The sequence below is a fragment of the Engystomops pustulosus genome, chromosome 3, assembly GCF_040894005.1.
Source record: "Engystomops pustulosus chromosome 3, aEngPut4.maternal, whole genome shotgun sequence".
Taxonomy (NCBI): Eukaryota; Metazoa; Chordata; class Amphibia; order Anura; family Leptodactylidae; genus Engystomops; species Engystomops pustulosus.
This window is the reverse complement of record NC_092413.1, coordinates 21,624,807-21,640,502: the sequence shown is the minus strand read 5'-3', so window position 1 is coordinate 21,640,502 and position 15,696 is coordinate 21,624,807. Positions and strand designations below refer to the sequence as shown.

General features: G+C 43.3%; 1 protein-coding gene across 2 annotated transcripts in view; it reads left to right on the top strand.

Annotated features, from left to right (window-relative positions):
* THADA (THADA armadillo repeat containing) overlaps positions 1–15,696 on the top strand; it is a 354,225-nt gene that overhangs the window by 109,063 nt on the left and 229,466 nt on the right. Inside the window, exon 26 of one of the 2 annotated variants that reach the window (XM_072140258.1) lies at positions 10,179–10,270. In XM_072140258.1, the coding sequence (XP_071996359.1) occupies positions 10,179–10,270 (92 nt within the window). The remainder of the gene's footprint in view (positions 1–10,178; positions 10,271–15,696) is intronic. The other variant, XM_072140259.1, reaches the window with a different exon arrangement.

The window sequence follows — 15,696 nt, the reverse complement described above, 5'->3', positions numbered from 1 at the left end:
AGCCGTGAGTTATTGCTTTTTTCCACTGTCACGTCTTTGGCCAGATTAGACCTGGTGCCATGGTACCCTCTGAACCTCTTCTCTAGCAAAATATGCCAAGTGCCAAGGAGAAGCACTGACAAAACTGCTAAATTAATGAGCTGAAATCTCTGCTGCGGAGCAGCTACTCCCATGTGCTCCCATGATACGGGCCGTTCTTGTGGAAACATTAAGCACTTTCCCCCAGATACCGGTTATGTCTTAACTTGAATAATTGCAGGAAGGAGAAAAAAATGGAGCGTGAACCCAGATCAGTAAGAAATTAACTTGCTTCTGTTAGTTCTGTTACATAGTTAAGTTAGTAGATTCCCTGCACTTTTTCAGACCTGGACAACTAATGTAGTACTTACTGTAGCTGCAGCGGGGAGCCTGGTGTAAAGGGTGTGCCAAAAGATTTTGTTGCACTTGGTTGGTTCATTTGGGTGTCCAGGTGGAAGGCTCCATTTACACGTAGATGAACATTTATTATGCGCTAGTACATCATGTGCCGGGTTATGAAGAAAGCTCCGCCCCTTCGGTTAGCCGGATACAATGGGATTCTACACCAGGCGCTGCTTCAGTGGTCACAGGTTGTAGCTAGTTCGTAGACGCAAGGAAAGGAACGCCCTGTGCCAGCCCACTGCGCCCTGGCAACGCTCGCTATATACCCCCCAATCCACACTTTTCCACGCCCACTTGCCGTGAGGCCGTTGTATAGGGGAAAATGAGTGCATTTCATGGAGGTTTGCATGGAGTTGTGATTATTTTAGGGCTTCTATGCTATAAAATGATAAATGTCCCCTATAGAGTCCATTCAGTTAAGAAGAATAACCTATCTTATATACTCGAGTATAAGCCTAGTTTTTCAGCACAAAAAATGTGCTGAAACCCCCAAACTCGGCTTATACTCGAGTCAAAAAAATAAATAAATCAAAACTCGCCTTTCTGGTGGCAACCGTAGATCTTCTGTGCGATCCATCCGGTATTGTTGTGCTGCACGACGTGGAAGGGGGGGGCTATATAAACTGGGGCAGGGGCTGGCAGGCTATATACACTGGGGCAGGGGCTGGCTGGCTATATACACTGGGGCAGGGGCTGGCAAGCTATATACACTGGGGCAGGGGCTGGCAGGCTATATACACTGGGGCAGGGGCTGGCAAGCTATATAGACTGGGGCAGGGGCTGGCAGGCTATATACTGGAGAGGCTGTGACCAATGCATTTCCCACCCTCGGCTTATACTCGAGTCAATAGGTTTTCACAGTTTTTTGTGGTAAAATTAGGGGCCTCGGCTTATACTCGGGTCGGCTTATACTCGAGTATATACGGTACTTTTGATTAAAAAAAAAAAATGAAAATCTACTTTATAATCTTTAAGGGAACCTGTCACCATTTTTGACAAAAATTGTGCCATGACAGGTTCCTATAGAGCCCTTATACCACAAGGGCACCATATCGTGCAGATGTGCGTATGTATCTAGCGCACTCTCATGTGTGTATGTATGTAGCATGCTGTCATGTGTGTATGTATGCAGCGCTCTCTCGGGGCGCATGTATGCAGCGCGCTCTCATGTGCACATGTATGTAGCAATTTTTTTTTTTTAATACAGTGATACAAGGTAAAGAAATGTCCCTTTAAGTCCATTTAATCTTTTTTTTAATGCACCATGTGGCTTTTTTTTTTGGTCTCCAGCAGAAGGGAAGTATTTAAGAAGATAATCTTCTCATAATTAATAGTGAATGACAGATCTCGGCTCTATTACTAGAGAAACATTTTAAGTATTTACTTAAACACTTTACGACTTAATATGTTTGCCCGGCTTCCTGGAGTATCAAAGAGCAATTACCTCGTAGATTATACACGGCAAACATCCTGCGTGTGGTGCGAGGCTTGGATGGAGATGACCGGGCTGCGGCCTGTGAGCTGCAGAAACAAGACCCCCATCCCCAATATATGTGTATTGTTACCTATAACCAAGATTCCAAAAATTCGGTAATAAAATGGTGGAGATTTCCTATCACGGGTCTGTGTATACTTTACACGGCTGTGCAGCTTTATAATCCACTGTAGTGTGCAAGGGGCCCCGGGGTCAGACAGTTCCCCAATAGGGTCACCCATATTGTACCCGCTCACATAGACTTTGGCCTTCTGTAAGGGCATGTTACCCGGTGCCAGTTGCTTTCGTGACTTCCAGTATCGGCAGGGATCCGGGTTGCTAGAGCTGCTCTGCGCTCATTACTGTATACAAACTTCCTCCCTGATCACCATTCCCGTATCCCGGGTTAGAGGCGTCTCCCAAGGACACAGGGGGTGCACTTTCCCGAGTTCCTTGCCCTAATCCGGGCTCATTATCGAAGGCCTGCCCCCCCTTCATCAACACGACTCCCTTGGCACGCCCCTCTAACCTAAAATATGGGAGTGGTCAGGGAGTGGTTGCACTTGCCCACTCCCATGTCCTGACGGAAGCGCCTCCAGACACTGCACATCCCTAGAAGTCCCAAAAGCGTCTGCCAGGCGGTCACGTGACCCACAGCTCGTCCTGTCAGAAAGCCACATTTTTACCAGGATAGATACAATACGAGTAATCCTATCAGTTTTACTTCAACAGTGGTCATTGTGGGCAACCCCTTCCAGGCAGGCGTCTAAAAATTGCAAAGTAAGGACGAGTTAATACTTGCAGATCGTTAAAACGGTACAATAAAACACTTTTAAAAAGCAAAAGTAAAAAAAATTATTAAAAACTTCAGAAATCAGAATCAGAAAATTAAAAAAATATAGCAAAGTAAACAATTAAAAACATTGCAAAGTTATGCCCAGTTCACACTTGCGTTCGGACCTTTGTTTTCATCCTTCATCACATTTAATCGATACAATAAAAAGCGAAAGTAAAAAAAAAATTATATTTTATTAAAAACCTCAAAGCTTAAATCAGTAAGGACCATTTCGCTTGCATTCGGATGTTCTGTTTTTATGCTTTGTCTCTAAAATGATAAAGCACTTGAAAAAGCTAAAGTGAAAAAAAAAAATTAAAAACCTAAAAGCTCAAATCAGAAAATTATAATAAATTTGGTAGCGACCCAAAGAATAAAGACAAGGTCATAGTCCCTGTGGAGGGTTTCTACTGCCTATTTTCTGCTTATTAAGAAAAGCAACTCATAATGTACAGGCGGACCCCTACTTAAGGACACTCGATTTACAGACAGCCCATAGTTACAGACAGACCCCTCTGACCTCTGCTGAAGTCTCTGGATGTTACTATAGTCCCAGGCTGCAATGATCAGCTGTAAGGCGTCTGTAATGAAGCTTTATTGATAATCCTTGGTCCAATTACAGCAAAAAATTTTGAAAATTGTCTAGAATTACAATTATAAAATATACAGTTCCGACTTGCATACAAATTCAACTTAAGAGCAAACCTACAGACCCTATCTTGCATGTAACCCGGGGACTGCCTGTATAGTGGTTGTACTTGGTATTACTGCTCAAGTTGTTTTACTTAAATGGTGTAGAGATACAAATAGATACACAGAGCGGCGGATTCATGGGGGGGAGCTGGTTGTTGACCCCCATTCCCCCCCATCTGAATACTAGTGACCCCGATACTATATATGTTGTTATGGGTCCCTCCCTTCTGCCTAATGTGACCCCCCCCCCCCCCATTATCTGCGTTACGTTGTACCGTGTGGACGCTCTTTACACACAGGTTGAGGGAAGTTTATTTCACAGTCTATGTTTGCGTTTCGTATGAGCGTGCTAGGAGGGAGGGCAGCAGTCACGTTGTATGTCACATATTGAACATGTGATTGGACAGCGCTCACGCTTTTGGTGAAATTAGCCTGTGATGTCATTTTTCGTGTCATGGAGATTATACAGGATGAGCCCCGGGCACATTCCCTGATACTACTGATATGACAACATATGACAGCAGAGTCGCAGCATATGACAATTACAGACTGATGTGACATTGTACGTACATTACACTCACCTTAGCCAGTGAGGATTTGCTTGGATGCTGATTTCAATCCATATTCACATTGGATTAATTCTTTTTAGAATTTATTCCGTTCAAAGGGAACATTTCATGCTGAAAATCCAGTCCTTCCTACAGGCCGTATGATATACAGCAGGAAGAGGTGATCAGATTGTACATAGTGTCCTATCTGCAGGCAGCATGTTATAGAGCAGGAGGAGCTGAGCAGATTGTACATAGTGTCCTATCTGCAGGCAGCATGTTATAGAGCAGGAGGAGCTGAGCAGCTTGTACATAGTGTCCTATCTGCAGGCAGCATGTTATAGAGCAGGAGGAGCTGAGCAGGTTGTACATAGTGTCCTATTTGCAGGCAGAATGTTATAGAGCAGGAAGAGGTGATCAGATTGTACATAGTGTCCTATCTGCAGGCAGCATGTTATAGAGCAGGAGGAGCTGAGCAGATTGTACATAGTGTCCTATCTGCAGGCAGCATGTTATAGAGCAGGAGGAGCTGAGCAGCTTGTACATAGTGTCCTATCTGCAGGCAGCATGTTATAGAGCAGGAGCAGCTGAGCAGATTGTATATAGTGTCCTATCTGCACGCAGCATGGTGTAGAGCAGGAGGAGCTGAACAGATTGTACGTATTGTGTCCTATCTGCAGGCAGCATGTTATAGAGCAGGAGGAGCTGAACAGATTGTACGTATTGTGTCCTATCTGCAGGCAGCATGTTATAGAGCAGGAGGAGCTGAACAGATTGTACGTAGTGTCCTATCTGCAGGCAGCATGTTATAGAGCAGGAGGAGCTGAGCATATTGTACGTAGTGTCCTATCTGCAGGCAGCATGTTATAGAGCAGGAGGAGCTGAGCAGATTGTACATAATGGGGCTTATTTACTAATGGTCCACGGGTGCACTTTCGTCGGACTTTCCGATGTTTTCAGGGATTGCGCGGCTTTGACAGCTATTTAACAGGGGTTTGCACTGGGATTGTGTCCCACATGATCGGACTGTGGCGCAGCTGCGCTGGCTTCCATGCGACAAATGGGGACAAATGGAGAAGGGGGGGGGGCGTGCCGCTGGACGATCCGATTGATTCGGACTGAGCGTGGATTTTAGCTTTTAAATTGTGTTGCAAGACAATGCACATACATGCACCAGGAAGAAGAAGGTGAACTCCAGTGGACCTGAGCGGGGAAGCGACACATGCAGGATATCGGGCGCACGATCTTAGTGAATTACGGCACAGGGTGTCAGACAATGCACTTGTAAGTAAATGTGCCCAAATGACCTTTCTGCAGGAAGCATGTTATAGAGCAGGAGAGTATGAACACATTGTACATAGTATCCTATCTGCAGGCAGCATGTTATAGAGCAGGAGGAGCTAAGCAGATTGTACATAGTGTCCTATCTGCAGGCAGCATGTTATAGAGCAGGAGGGGCTGATGACATTGTGCATAGTGTCCGATCTGCTAGGAGCTTTGAGGATTGATATATAGTTTAGTTGGAATTTACCAGTATATTGGGGGTCTTGCCTATGTTAATTGGCTCTTATCACACAGTATATAGATATATTAGGCCACCAATCACTGATCCTCCGCTTAGTACAGGCAGCTGCACAGCTTTGCACTTATTGAACTCTTTGTGGGTTAAAATGCTGAAGGTGGAAGTAATTTAAAGGAAATTTTAGTATTTACTAGAAAGTGTTTAGTGTACAATATAATACGAGAGAACAGGGTCCCATCATCACTCCAACGCTTTCTCTGGAACTCGGATATTCTTGTTGTATCATCCATCTCATTACGAGTCGGTATCTATATTCAAAACAGATGAGAAATGCATTTCTTTCCATGTAACTTGATGCATTCCCCATACATCTACAGGTCCGACAGGTAGCGGGATACACGGGGAGATTTAGGTTTCACGGTCCTCCTTGTTGACAGATTTATTGGGTTGTTATATATTCTTGAAGATAAGAGATGTTATATAGCGGCCAGTGTTCGAGGCTGCTCGGGGCGCGGATGTGTCCGGGTGGACGGGAGACATTTGGTGGACCGGCTTGGGGGTTTTTCTGGCTTTACTGATTTGCTGTGCATCAATGTGTCCAGGTCCATCTGGTAGAACCATTATCACAGGTGTATCGTGGGAAGCGGAACACGGAAAGATTCACAGGGTGATTTGTGTGGAGCTGAATACATTTATTTCCCAAAAAAGTGTAAAAATCATTTCTATATCTTTAGAAATGAACATAGTATTCTCCAAAATTCTGAGATGGGATTACTCCTCTAAGCTGGAGCTGGCAAATATAGTGTTTATGGGCATCTACCATGGGATGATTTGCAACACAAAGTGACTGCTGCACGTAGCTGCTTTGTTCTTAAAGGGGTTGGCCACTAGACATGTCTCTATATGTATATGTACCTGTGTCTTTGCCTCCTTTAAGGGTTGCAGCCTTTCCCTGTTCTCGACATGCTGCTCTCTGCATATGTAGACACAGCTTCCTCTCTCTCACTCCTTCAGCGTCTAATAGCGTCTCCCACTGTGCCTCTCTCTCTTAATGGCTGTCACACTGACCGACACAGGGAGAGGGGAGCAGGATAAGTCATTATCTCCTGCTACAGCTTCTTCCTCCCTATTCATCAGAGCTCAGACGTGTAAACACAGATCCATAGAGAGTCTGCAGACAGCACTAAAGTAAGTAGCAGGTCTGCTGAATTATTTGATGAACATTCAGGGATTGTTATTAAGCCAGTAAAAGCACATCGTCAGCTTATGTAAAAGAGCAAGGGGATTTAGTAAGCCTTGTCTGGCAGTCTCAGTGGATTCTTCTGAATTTTAGACCAGGTCAAACTAGTCAGCCAAAGACTCTGGCGTGTGGTACAATGGTGGAGGGGGCACTGTAAATTCCCTGTCCCTCAATGTGCTGGGGGGTGGGGTGGTGAATAGAGCTCTACACAACCCAACCCACAGTCCAAATTGTGTAAATTGATATTTCTTCTATCGAAGTGAAATCTACCTCTGCATGCGGATTGCTTCACATATTTCAATACCGGACAATGTAGAGGACAGTTGTTGTAGCCCTTTTTTTCATGCAATTAAAGCTACAGGTAGTAACGTATATGTAGGTTAAATTATTGGCAACTCTGCCCAAATACAGCCATAGAGCATTGCAGGTTTGGCTTTGTGTCTGGATAATAAAGTCTTGTGATCACAGCAGCCTCAGCATCGATTCAGAACCCTAATATGAGTCAACTAGTTTATAAAAATGGTGACCACATTGCTGCTTGAGACTACGTTCACATGTTGGCCTCACATGAGCTGCTCCCGAACGCAGATGCTTTGAGACTTAAACACTCGCGTTTGAGAACTGGCAACAAATGTAGCTAGAGCCTGAATGCAAGCTTTAAAGAGAACCCGTCATGCAAAATAACCCCCCTAAACTAAATATATTTTCATAAACTGCCATTAGAGAGCATTGCCTCTATCCCTTCATTGTCCCTCTACATGCCTGTAAACCTAAGCAATGAGGTCCTAAAGCTGTATGCAAATGACCTGTGAAATGTCCAATGAAGCATTAGAATATTCAAGCTGTCCAGCTTATTCATGAGTGGGAGGCACAGCCACACCCCCAGTGCTTGACTGACAGCCTGTATAATGATGTGAGGCTGTATAATGATGTGCTTCCTGGTGCTGGCACCCCCTGCAGCCTGTGTGTGTATAGGATAGATACAGCAGCTTTAGGCAGCCATGTTATAGCAGAACATGTCAGATTCATGTGTAGCTCATGTCTGTGTCTCTCACCTGTGTATTAGGAGGATGTAGCATGTCAGCAGATGCAGCACACACACTAGCCATGCTTTACTATACATTACACACAGACATGAGCAGGGGGAGGAGAGGGGAGGGGTAACAGGGGTGACACCACTGCCTCTGACCATGTGACCAGCCTCATTTACATGATAAAGAAAAGATGATTTTACAATGATTAATGTATGAAATAACTAGATAAAGGCTGGGATGGGATCCTTGTGAGCTGCTCCAACAGGTAGTAGTGACAGGACTAGTGACAAAGACCTGATGACAGGTGTCCTTTAAGGTCTAAATGCCTAAATTTCTGGAGTAGCTTCTCTCTGGGAGTGGGTCCACACCTGGCGTTAACGCATGCCTTTTATAAACGCAATGTTGACAGCAGTGTAATCTGGCAATTACCCTCAGCTGTTGTAATGCATTTCAAAGCACAGCGTATAAAAGCGGCCTCCTAGAGTCCTGTGATCCCAGCAGCCTCAGAATTGACGTACAATCAGGAATTGCAACAATTTCCCCCCTCCACGCCAAGTGGCGCAGGCTATAGCACAATTCTACTTCAGACAGGACCCGCCGTACAATCGTCCGCCTGATTTCTCACGAGGTCGAAGTCGACACGAGCAAAGGGGCGGGGTTAGCATCTAATGAATTTGACATCCCCAAAATGTTAAAACATAAATTTCAAGATTATTCATCTTTCATTATTTTTGGTGCTTAGCTGAGGGATGTAATTCCCTTTCCCGGGTAAAAAAAAAAAATTCATCGTAACAAATTCTCAGTTCTCTTTCGGCACAGGCAGAATATGACACGCATAGAAAACATATATACTTGTAGGCACACTAACAATTAACCAAGCTGTCAAACTTGGCATCCTCAGTCGGGGTTGAATCTGACAACAGAGTAAAATCAGACATCAGTACAACTATCTGTGGGAATTAATAGTTGAAAAGATGTCGCCTCTGCAGAACGTAGTTAGATAAGCATCATAAACTGATTACGAGCACCGAGGCACAGAAGACGCCTTTGTCCTCTGACATGAAAAGCTTCTGCACATTACACCCGGTGTCACTGTGCCGATTACTATTCCAGGTTCTTTCCAGAATTTTTGTACTCTTGTAGGTGCTTGGCTGTGGTCACCATGTGTAGGACATCGGCCCAAAGACCTTGTTGGTTGGATGTTGTGTAGATATTGAGGAGGCTCATCGTATCCGTGTTTTGATTTTACGTCTAAGAGTAGGTTTCAGGTGGAATGATTCTAGAGCGAAGGTCCCTAATATCTGACTGTGGAACACTTGGCCCCCTGGCCAAGATCTCAGGACAAAGTGACCACAAAGACCACAAAGTCTGTTGTGTGTGGAGCACTTTAAGTCTTTGTTCCCATGCCTTCTCCTGCCTCTGGATAGCTCGGGAGTAACCTGCCCGGCCTTTTCACAATTCCTGTGTGAGGGGACTGGGTTGGAAGGCTGCCCTAGACTTTGAGGACCATGGCCATGATGAACTTTACCAACAAGAACATTTGTTTCGCTTACGTGTAATCTAGGAACTAACCCTTTTAAATCGTCATTTAAAAGGAGTCGGCTTTGAGTTTGGCACAATGAAAGTAACAGATTCACTAGGGAGCATTTGGGTCTATGGTAAAAAATATGGTTCCACCTTGTCCAACCCTATAGTAGTTCACAAGGATATGGAAAACAAGTCTACTTTATTCCAGAAATGGTGCCCAAAACCTGTAAAACCCCAAAGCTAGTCAGTTGAAATTTGTAGCAAAATTTTCATCCAGTATAATTTTTGATGCTTTTTCATACCATCGTGTCTGTTTCCGCTGACTAAACCTAATTTGAGTATATCTGCCCCATTATGTGAACAGACCGCTTAGGAATCACGGGAGGAAACCATGTGTTTCTCAGTTTCCAGCCAATAATTATAGTACATCTATGGTCAGCCATGTTTTATAGGCTGCTGCTCTAATAGGCAATTTTTTTTTATTTTTGCCTGCGGTTTCGTGTTTCTGTGGTGCTCTTGAACTGTTATAAATTTTGCCACATTGGATCCGCTCATGTTTTTGCTTGATCCCTCAACCGAGTTGAACATATCCATTACTGCGCAAGTTTTGGGCCGTATGACGAAGATAATAAAAAGCCGAATATTTGTGTTGAGCGCATAGTTTTGTTATTGAAGCTTTCTTGAAAAATTTGAGTAGTTTTCAAAGCGAGGTGGTCCATAAGTGTTTCAGAATAATAACGTTGACTGTATCTGTCTCCTAGGATCTGTCTTTGGTTGGCTCTGGGGCGTGTGTGTGTTTTTAAAAAAAACAAAAGCTCTGTAGGCATCTGCAAGTCTTTTTTCCTCTGTGATATTTTTGTTTCAACCGTTTTCTGTTTGCATTAGGTGAGAAATTCCTCCACGCTTCTCTTCAGCACGCTGATTACAAGAATATTTGGAGTCAAAAGAGGAAAAGATGAGCGCTCCAAAAAAAACAGGTAAGCACCACTTGAAACGAGCATCACTTGTGAAAAACACTATCTCGTCCAACACCAATTTGCCGGCTTTCTGGGATTTATCTGCCGACTAATGTTACAAAAAAAACCCTTTCTACTCGTTTCTCGTTTTTTTTTGCGTTTGCCAAGCTTAAAAAGCTGGTCTCCGAATATAATCTGCTCCTCAAATCTCTAGTTCACAAAACACAATAAAAAAAATACAAAGTATGCCAAACACATGAAACTTATCATCCGCGATGTCACCCGTCTGTAATAAATTAGCACAACATATGATCGACGTTAACCTAATTCTACGGTGCTGCTTCAGAGTCATGGTCGCTGGCGTCACCTTGAAGTGTAGCATGTTCAGGTTTTTTTTGCTTTTTAGTACATATCATATAGTCGTTCCTGGCCATTGAGTTGTTACTAATCATGGGCGACAATATGCTGGAACATTGTCTAATTTTGTTTTGTGGAAATGTTGTATATGTAATTTTGGAAGACCACACAGTAGGATGATGACTAGATGATCGGCCCATAGCTTTAAGGCTATATAGGATTTGTTTTACATTACACAATAGTCCTGAAGAAGGTTCGTTGCAATCCCAAAATTTCCAGTATGTTTCCAATAAAGTGATATTGAAAGAGCGACTGACTCCTCGAAAACTGCTGGCCGTGTGCACTCCATGAAGGCATGCAACATTGAGAATATCAGTAACAGGTATATATCGGCCTACAGGAGTGAACTCAACAGAATGGCTGCATCACGGAAGAAGTCTTCTTGATGGGAGTGAGATAGAAGTTTTAGGTCATTGGCTGCTGCTTCGTTTTTACCGTATTGATCTATTCTGTGAGTTGTCAGCAGTTTCAATGGTTAGAATAGTGGTCACGTGAGCAAAGGCACCAACTGGGACTTTACACCAGTTGCTTATGAAGGTCACTATGAAGATCCGTTGATGGTTGGATTCAGAATTGTGCCGTGGCTTTCAGTATGTAGAAGAGACATCATTCCAAAGAGTTGAAGACCAGAGTAGTCAGGAAAGTTGGGACCATTCTTGCTACCCAATGACCTAGTCCTCTTGTCATCCACAAAGCAAGGTGTTTTATATTGCATGCTATGCTATAAGTTGACCTTTTAGGGTGTAGACCAACCAACTAAGTATCCGGAGAGAACCGTTCTTTTACAGGAGTTACAGTATTTTCATAGGACATCCTTTGAAATACAAGCATCATACTACATCCTAGCACCAACTGAGAGGTCTTAGTCTTGCAGGGTCGGGAGGTTTTTTCCTGATATGATTGTAATTAGAAGATATTTGTAAAGAGAAGAAGCTTGGGTCGCAAGTTTAGAGCAATATTTTGAATCCCAGCTGTACGTAGCCGGGGAAGAATGTGTCCTCTGACTTATTTTAATATGGTTTGCACTGCCAGTTTAAACAATCCCAAGGACGCCCACCAATAATCGTAACGGGAACTTGAGACAAATCCTATGTGCCGCTTCTTGAATGAAGTATTATAGTGATTAAAAAAAAGAGAATACACTGCTTTATGAAAGACAAGCCTTCCTGCCGTATAGTCCACTGACCATACATGAAAGCATTTAGTGTTCGAGGCCTGAAAGGGCCACATTTGTTTCACTCCTGGATTGGAACGTCTCGTATCTCATTGATTTTTATCACAATAAATAGCAGGATCCTCTTGAACTGTGAAATGGGTGATTTTTTTTTTTCTGGATATTTCATGAAATGTAATAAGGGGTTGGAGAGTGGAGTTGACCTTGTGTCTAGGGGGTTGATATGGTTCAGGCTGAGTTCAGTGGAGGTATCCCAAGATATTCTAGATTGTACTCTAATATTCATGTTATAAATTGGTTACGTTTTGCTGGTAGAAACCAGATTGTACTTCACACACACATATACTTTAATAAAAACTTAAAAACACTTGGTTCTTGTACCCACCTCAGCCTTGGTACCAAGTCATCGGAAGCAGTAATCGTGTCACATGTCCAAACTGCTCAACTCTGGGTCAACTATGTCATCGGAGGGAGAAGAAGTGGAAAAGGATGGTACCAGTGCTGAGTTAAACCATTTCAAACTGAGTCGACCCACTTCTATCTTATGGAAAATGGGGGTTTGGAACTCACGTCTCCCAGATGTTGCGCTGCTTGATCATTGTAAAAGCTCAAGAAGGGCCTGAATGTCTTGAATGTGAAAATATATGAAGTTATGCAAACTAGGTTTTTGGGTTTTGACCGTAGAGTTTTATTGGCTAAACACTTTTGGTTAAGTGGCATTCATCTCCTGCGTAATTTGCTCTGGATCCACACTGAGAGATTATAGGTTGGACTTGATGGACCTGTTTCTTGATTCCACCTCAAATCTCAGTTTGTTGCATCAGCTTTTTTTTGGGCCACACTAAGTGGGGTTGACCACACTCTTGGTTTTGACTCAAAGTAACTAATGCCAATAACTGATGAAGAAACTGAGGTATGAACTGAGCCCTAGTCCATTGGCACACAATCAGTTGGTAAATCACTGGCCATACATTGACTGGATTTGGTTGACCGATCACAGTGCCTGGTACTGGACTCCGAGCATCATATGTAATCTTTATTATAGGTTGGCTTTGCTCTTTTGCGGGGAGAGAGTCCTGTGATCAGAATTTTGGTTGGTCCATGAAATCCGACCAATGGACGATCCTTGATTCACCGGCCAAGTGTAGTCGTGTGCCGCCGCCCTTACTCTATAGTGCCTCTGGTGGGAAATGTAAACATTACATGCCCAAGTATAAAATCATTTCACAGACTTGTCTTGTCTCTAACGTTATGCTCCACTCTATGAATTATAGATCCATGTATTCCTGTTCAGACATGACGGGTCTTGGTGGTTATGCCTAAGAGATTCTTCAGTGCAGATCCACCAAGACCTTCGAGTGTTGTCACCGTTAAACTCTGCACCTTGGTCACTCGATGGTTTCCATAGATCTAGCCTTTGTTTGACGTTCTATAATGTAGTTGTATCCGGTCCTATCATTCCTTGGTCTAGAACCTGGGAATCATGGAGCTCCACCGCCACGTGCTGTATCCATACGTCTGAAGCCTGGAGCTGATACAGGATCTAATCTATAATTTATGAGCTTTGATTCTAGCGTACAATGCATATTTATAGCTGGGACATGTTTGTATCTGCACATTGTTAATCAGATATGTGGAAAGCCATGGAATAAGTGTCTATGGAAAGATCCTGTGCTCGGGGAAGTATCCATGTGTTATCTCACATAGACGTACAGATACAGGGGTAACAGGGTGGAATCTGTCATCCATTCCTCGTGCGGACACTGGAAATGTCATTGGCTTATCCATAATCGTATAGAAATATAAGTCACATGTACTTTCATTATACATCCGCTTTATAAAGCACATAGTTTATATATAAAGTATACATTATGTGTATATATATAGTATGACTCTACACTCATGGCCTCAAAACTTCCTTACTATTTGCTTCTTTCTATCTGTTCTCCAATAGTGCAGACCTGGGATCTTTGACTACAGTTTGAAGGCAATTTACCAGCAAAATCCATCATGATAAACCAGGGTCATTATATTTGTAATCCAGGGCCTCCTTCCTGCTAAATTGTGCTAATGAACCAGTAGGGTTGCAGCATAGCCCCATAATGCTGTAGCTTCAGGTTATTGCACTCTCTCACACTCCCCCTGCTCCCTCAGCAGCCCCCTCCCTCCCCCTGCACACCCCTCCCCCTGCACTTCCCATTTCCTCCCTCTGCCTCCTGTAATCTCACTCAGTTGGAGGGGGAAGTGCTCATACACAGTATAAAAGCTAGAGAAGCTACAGTAGGGAGTAGGAGTGTTCTGGTAGAGCCCTTTAGGCTCATTAGCAAAATTTTAAAGATGGATTTTAGAAGGAAGGAGGCCATGGATAACAAATATAAGATTACCACAGTTGTGGTGCCTGGATTTATAAGTGCCCCTGGTTTATCATGATGGATTTTGATGGTAAATTTTCTTAAACTGCATAGCCTAACAGGAGTCTAAGAAACACACCCTCCCTCTTTATTGGGTCACTTCTGCTTACTCCCTCCTCCCTGCTGCTCTGCCTCATCTCATTGGCTGCTGTGTATACATTTTCCATAATTGGCGTAGATTAAGAGTTTTCTCCAACGTGAATACTGGGGGTCTGACTGCTGAGATGCCCTACGGTTAAGCAGGATGGGAATTAAGTTTTGGTGCACGTTCTCAACCAAAACTTGATATTCTTAAAATGATCTGTTCACTCAAAGTGGATAAAAAAAAAATTGCCTCTGATTTGGAGCATTTTCGGAGGTGATATTAAAGGAACCCTCCAGTCAGAGCTGATTCGTTGAATTCTACCTTGGGCAGGACCTGGAGGGAGGAGCAGGACTCCAGGCTCTAGGAATACAATGAAATGAGTCCTGCTCCTCCCCTTCAGGACCAGAACCATGTATTATCCAATGAATCTGTTCCCTTTTACAAAATTGCAAAATGATTGTCATCCCTATTTTAAGAAAGGCAAAAAAATAACAGATGCACCAGCAGATTAAAATGGAATTTTCCTTAAAAAATGTATGTTAGGGAATCTTCTAAAGCGCCCTACACAGTGAGGATAAGGAATATACAACAAATTCAAGGCGAATTTAAAGGGTGGTCTCATCTGTACTGTTATGGTTTAGTCTCCCCAAGTATGAAACCAAAGAATTGTACTTTGTAGATAGATTATCTAGATACAACAGATGTTCAATGTCGCCCCAGTTCTCTGTTTAGGTAGCTGGACAATCGCCCTGCAGCATCTAGTGGTAAACCTCAACACAATCAGATATTTTTACACATAGTTTGCCACCCCCAGCTACACAGAACTGCTGATTTATGGTGAAATTATTCATTAAAGGGGTATTCCCACGAAGACAAGATTCTCAGATATACTCAGGATAACAAAATAACACATTCTCTAATTCACTGTTAATAATAATAACAATAATCTTTATATAGCCCCATCAAATTCCATAGCGCTTTACAAATCAATTAACAAAAATACAGCATTTCACAAATACAATACCAACCTGTCTCTCAGTCCTGTTGTATACAATTTTGGTTGTCTCTGGATACGGCCGTAAGTCTTCTGACTATCGTTGCATTCTTCTCATTAATAGCTTCTGTTGTCTGCACACTAGAGTGCTCTCTACATGCTACCCCTCCCACTGGAGATGCAACAGTGCTGAAAGTGTCATTGGGGCTCATTTACTAAGGGCCCGAATCGATATTTTTTGTCGGGTTTCCTGAATATTACTGAATTGCGCCGTTTTCCCCTGAATTGCCCTGGGTTTTTGGCGCACGCGATTGGATTGTTGTGCATCGGCGCCGGCATGCATGCGACAGACTCTCCGGGCGGTGT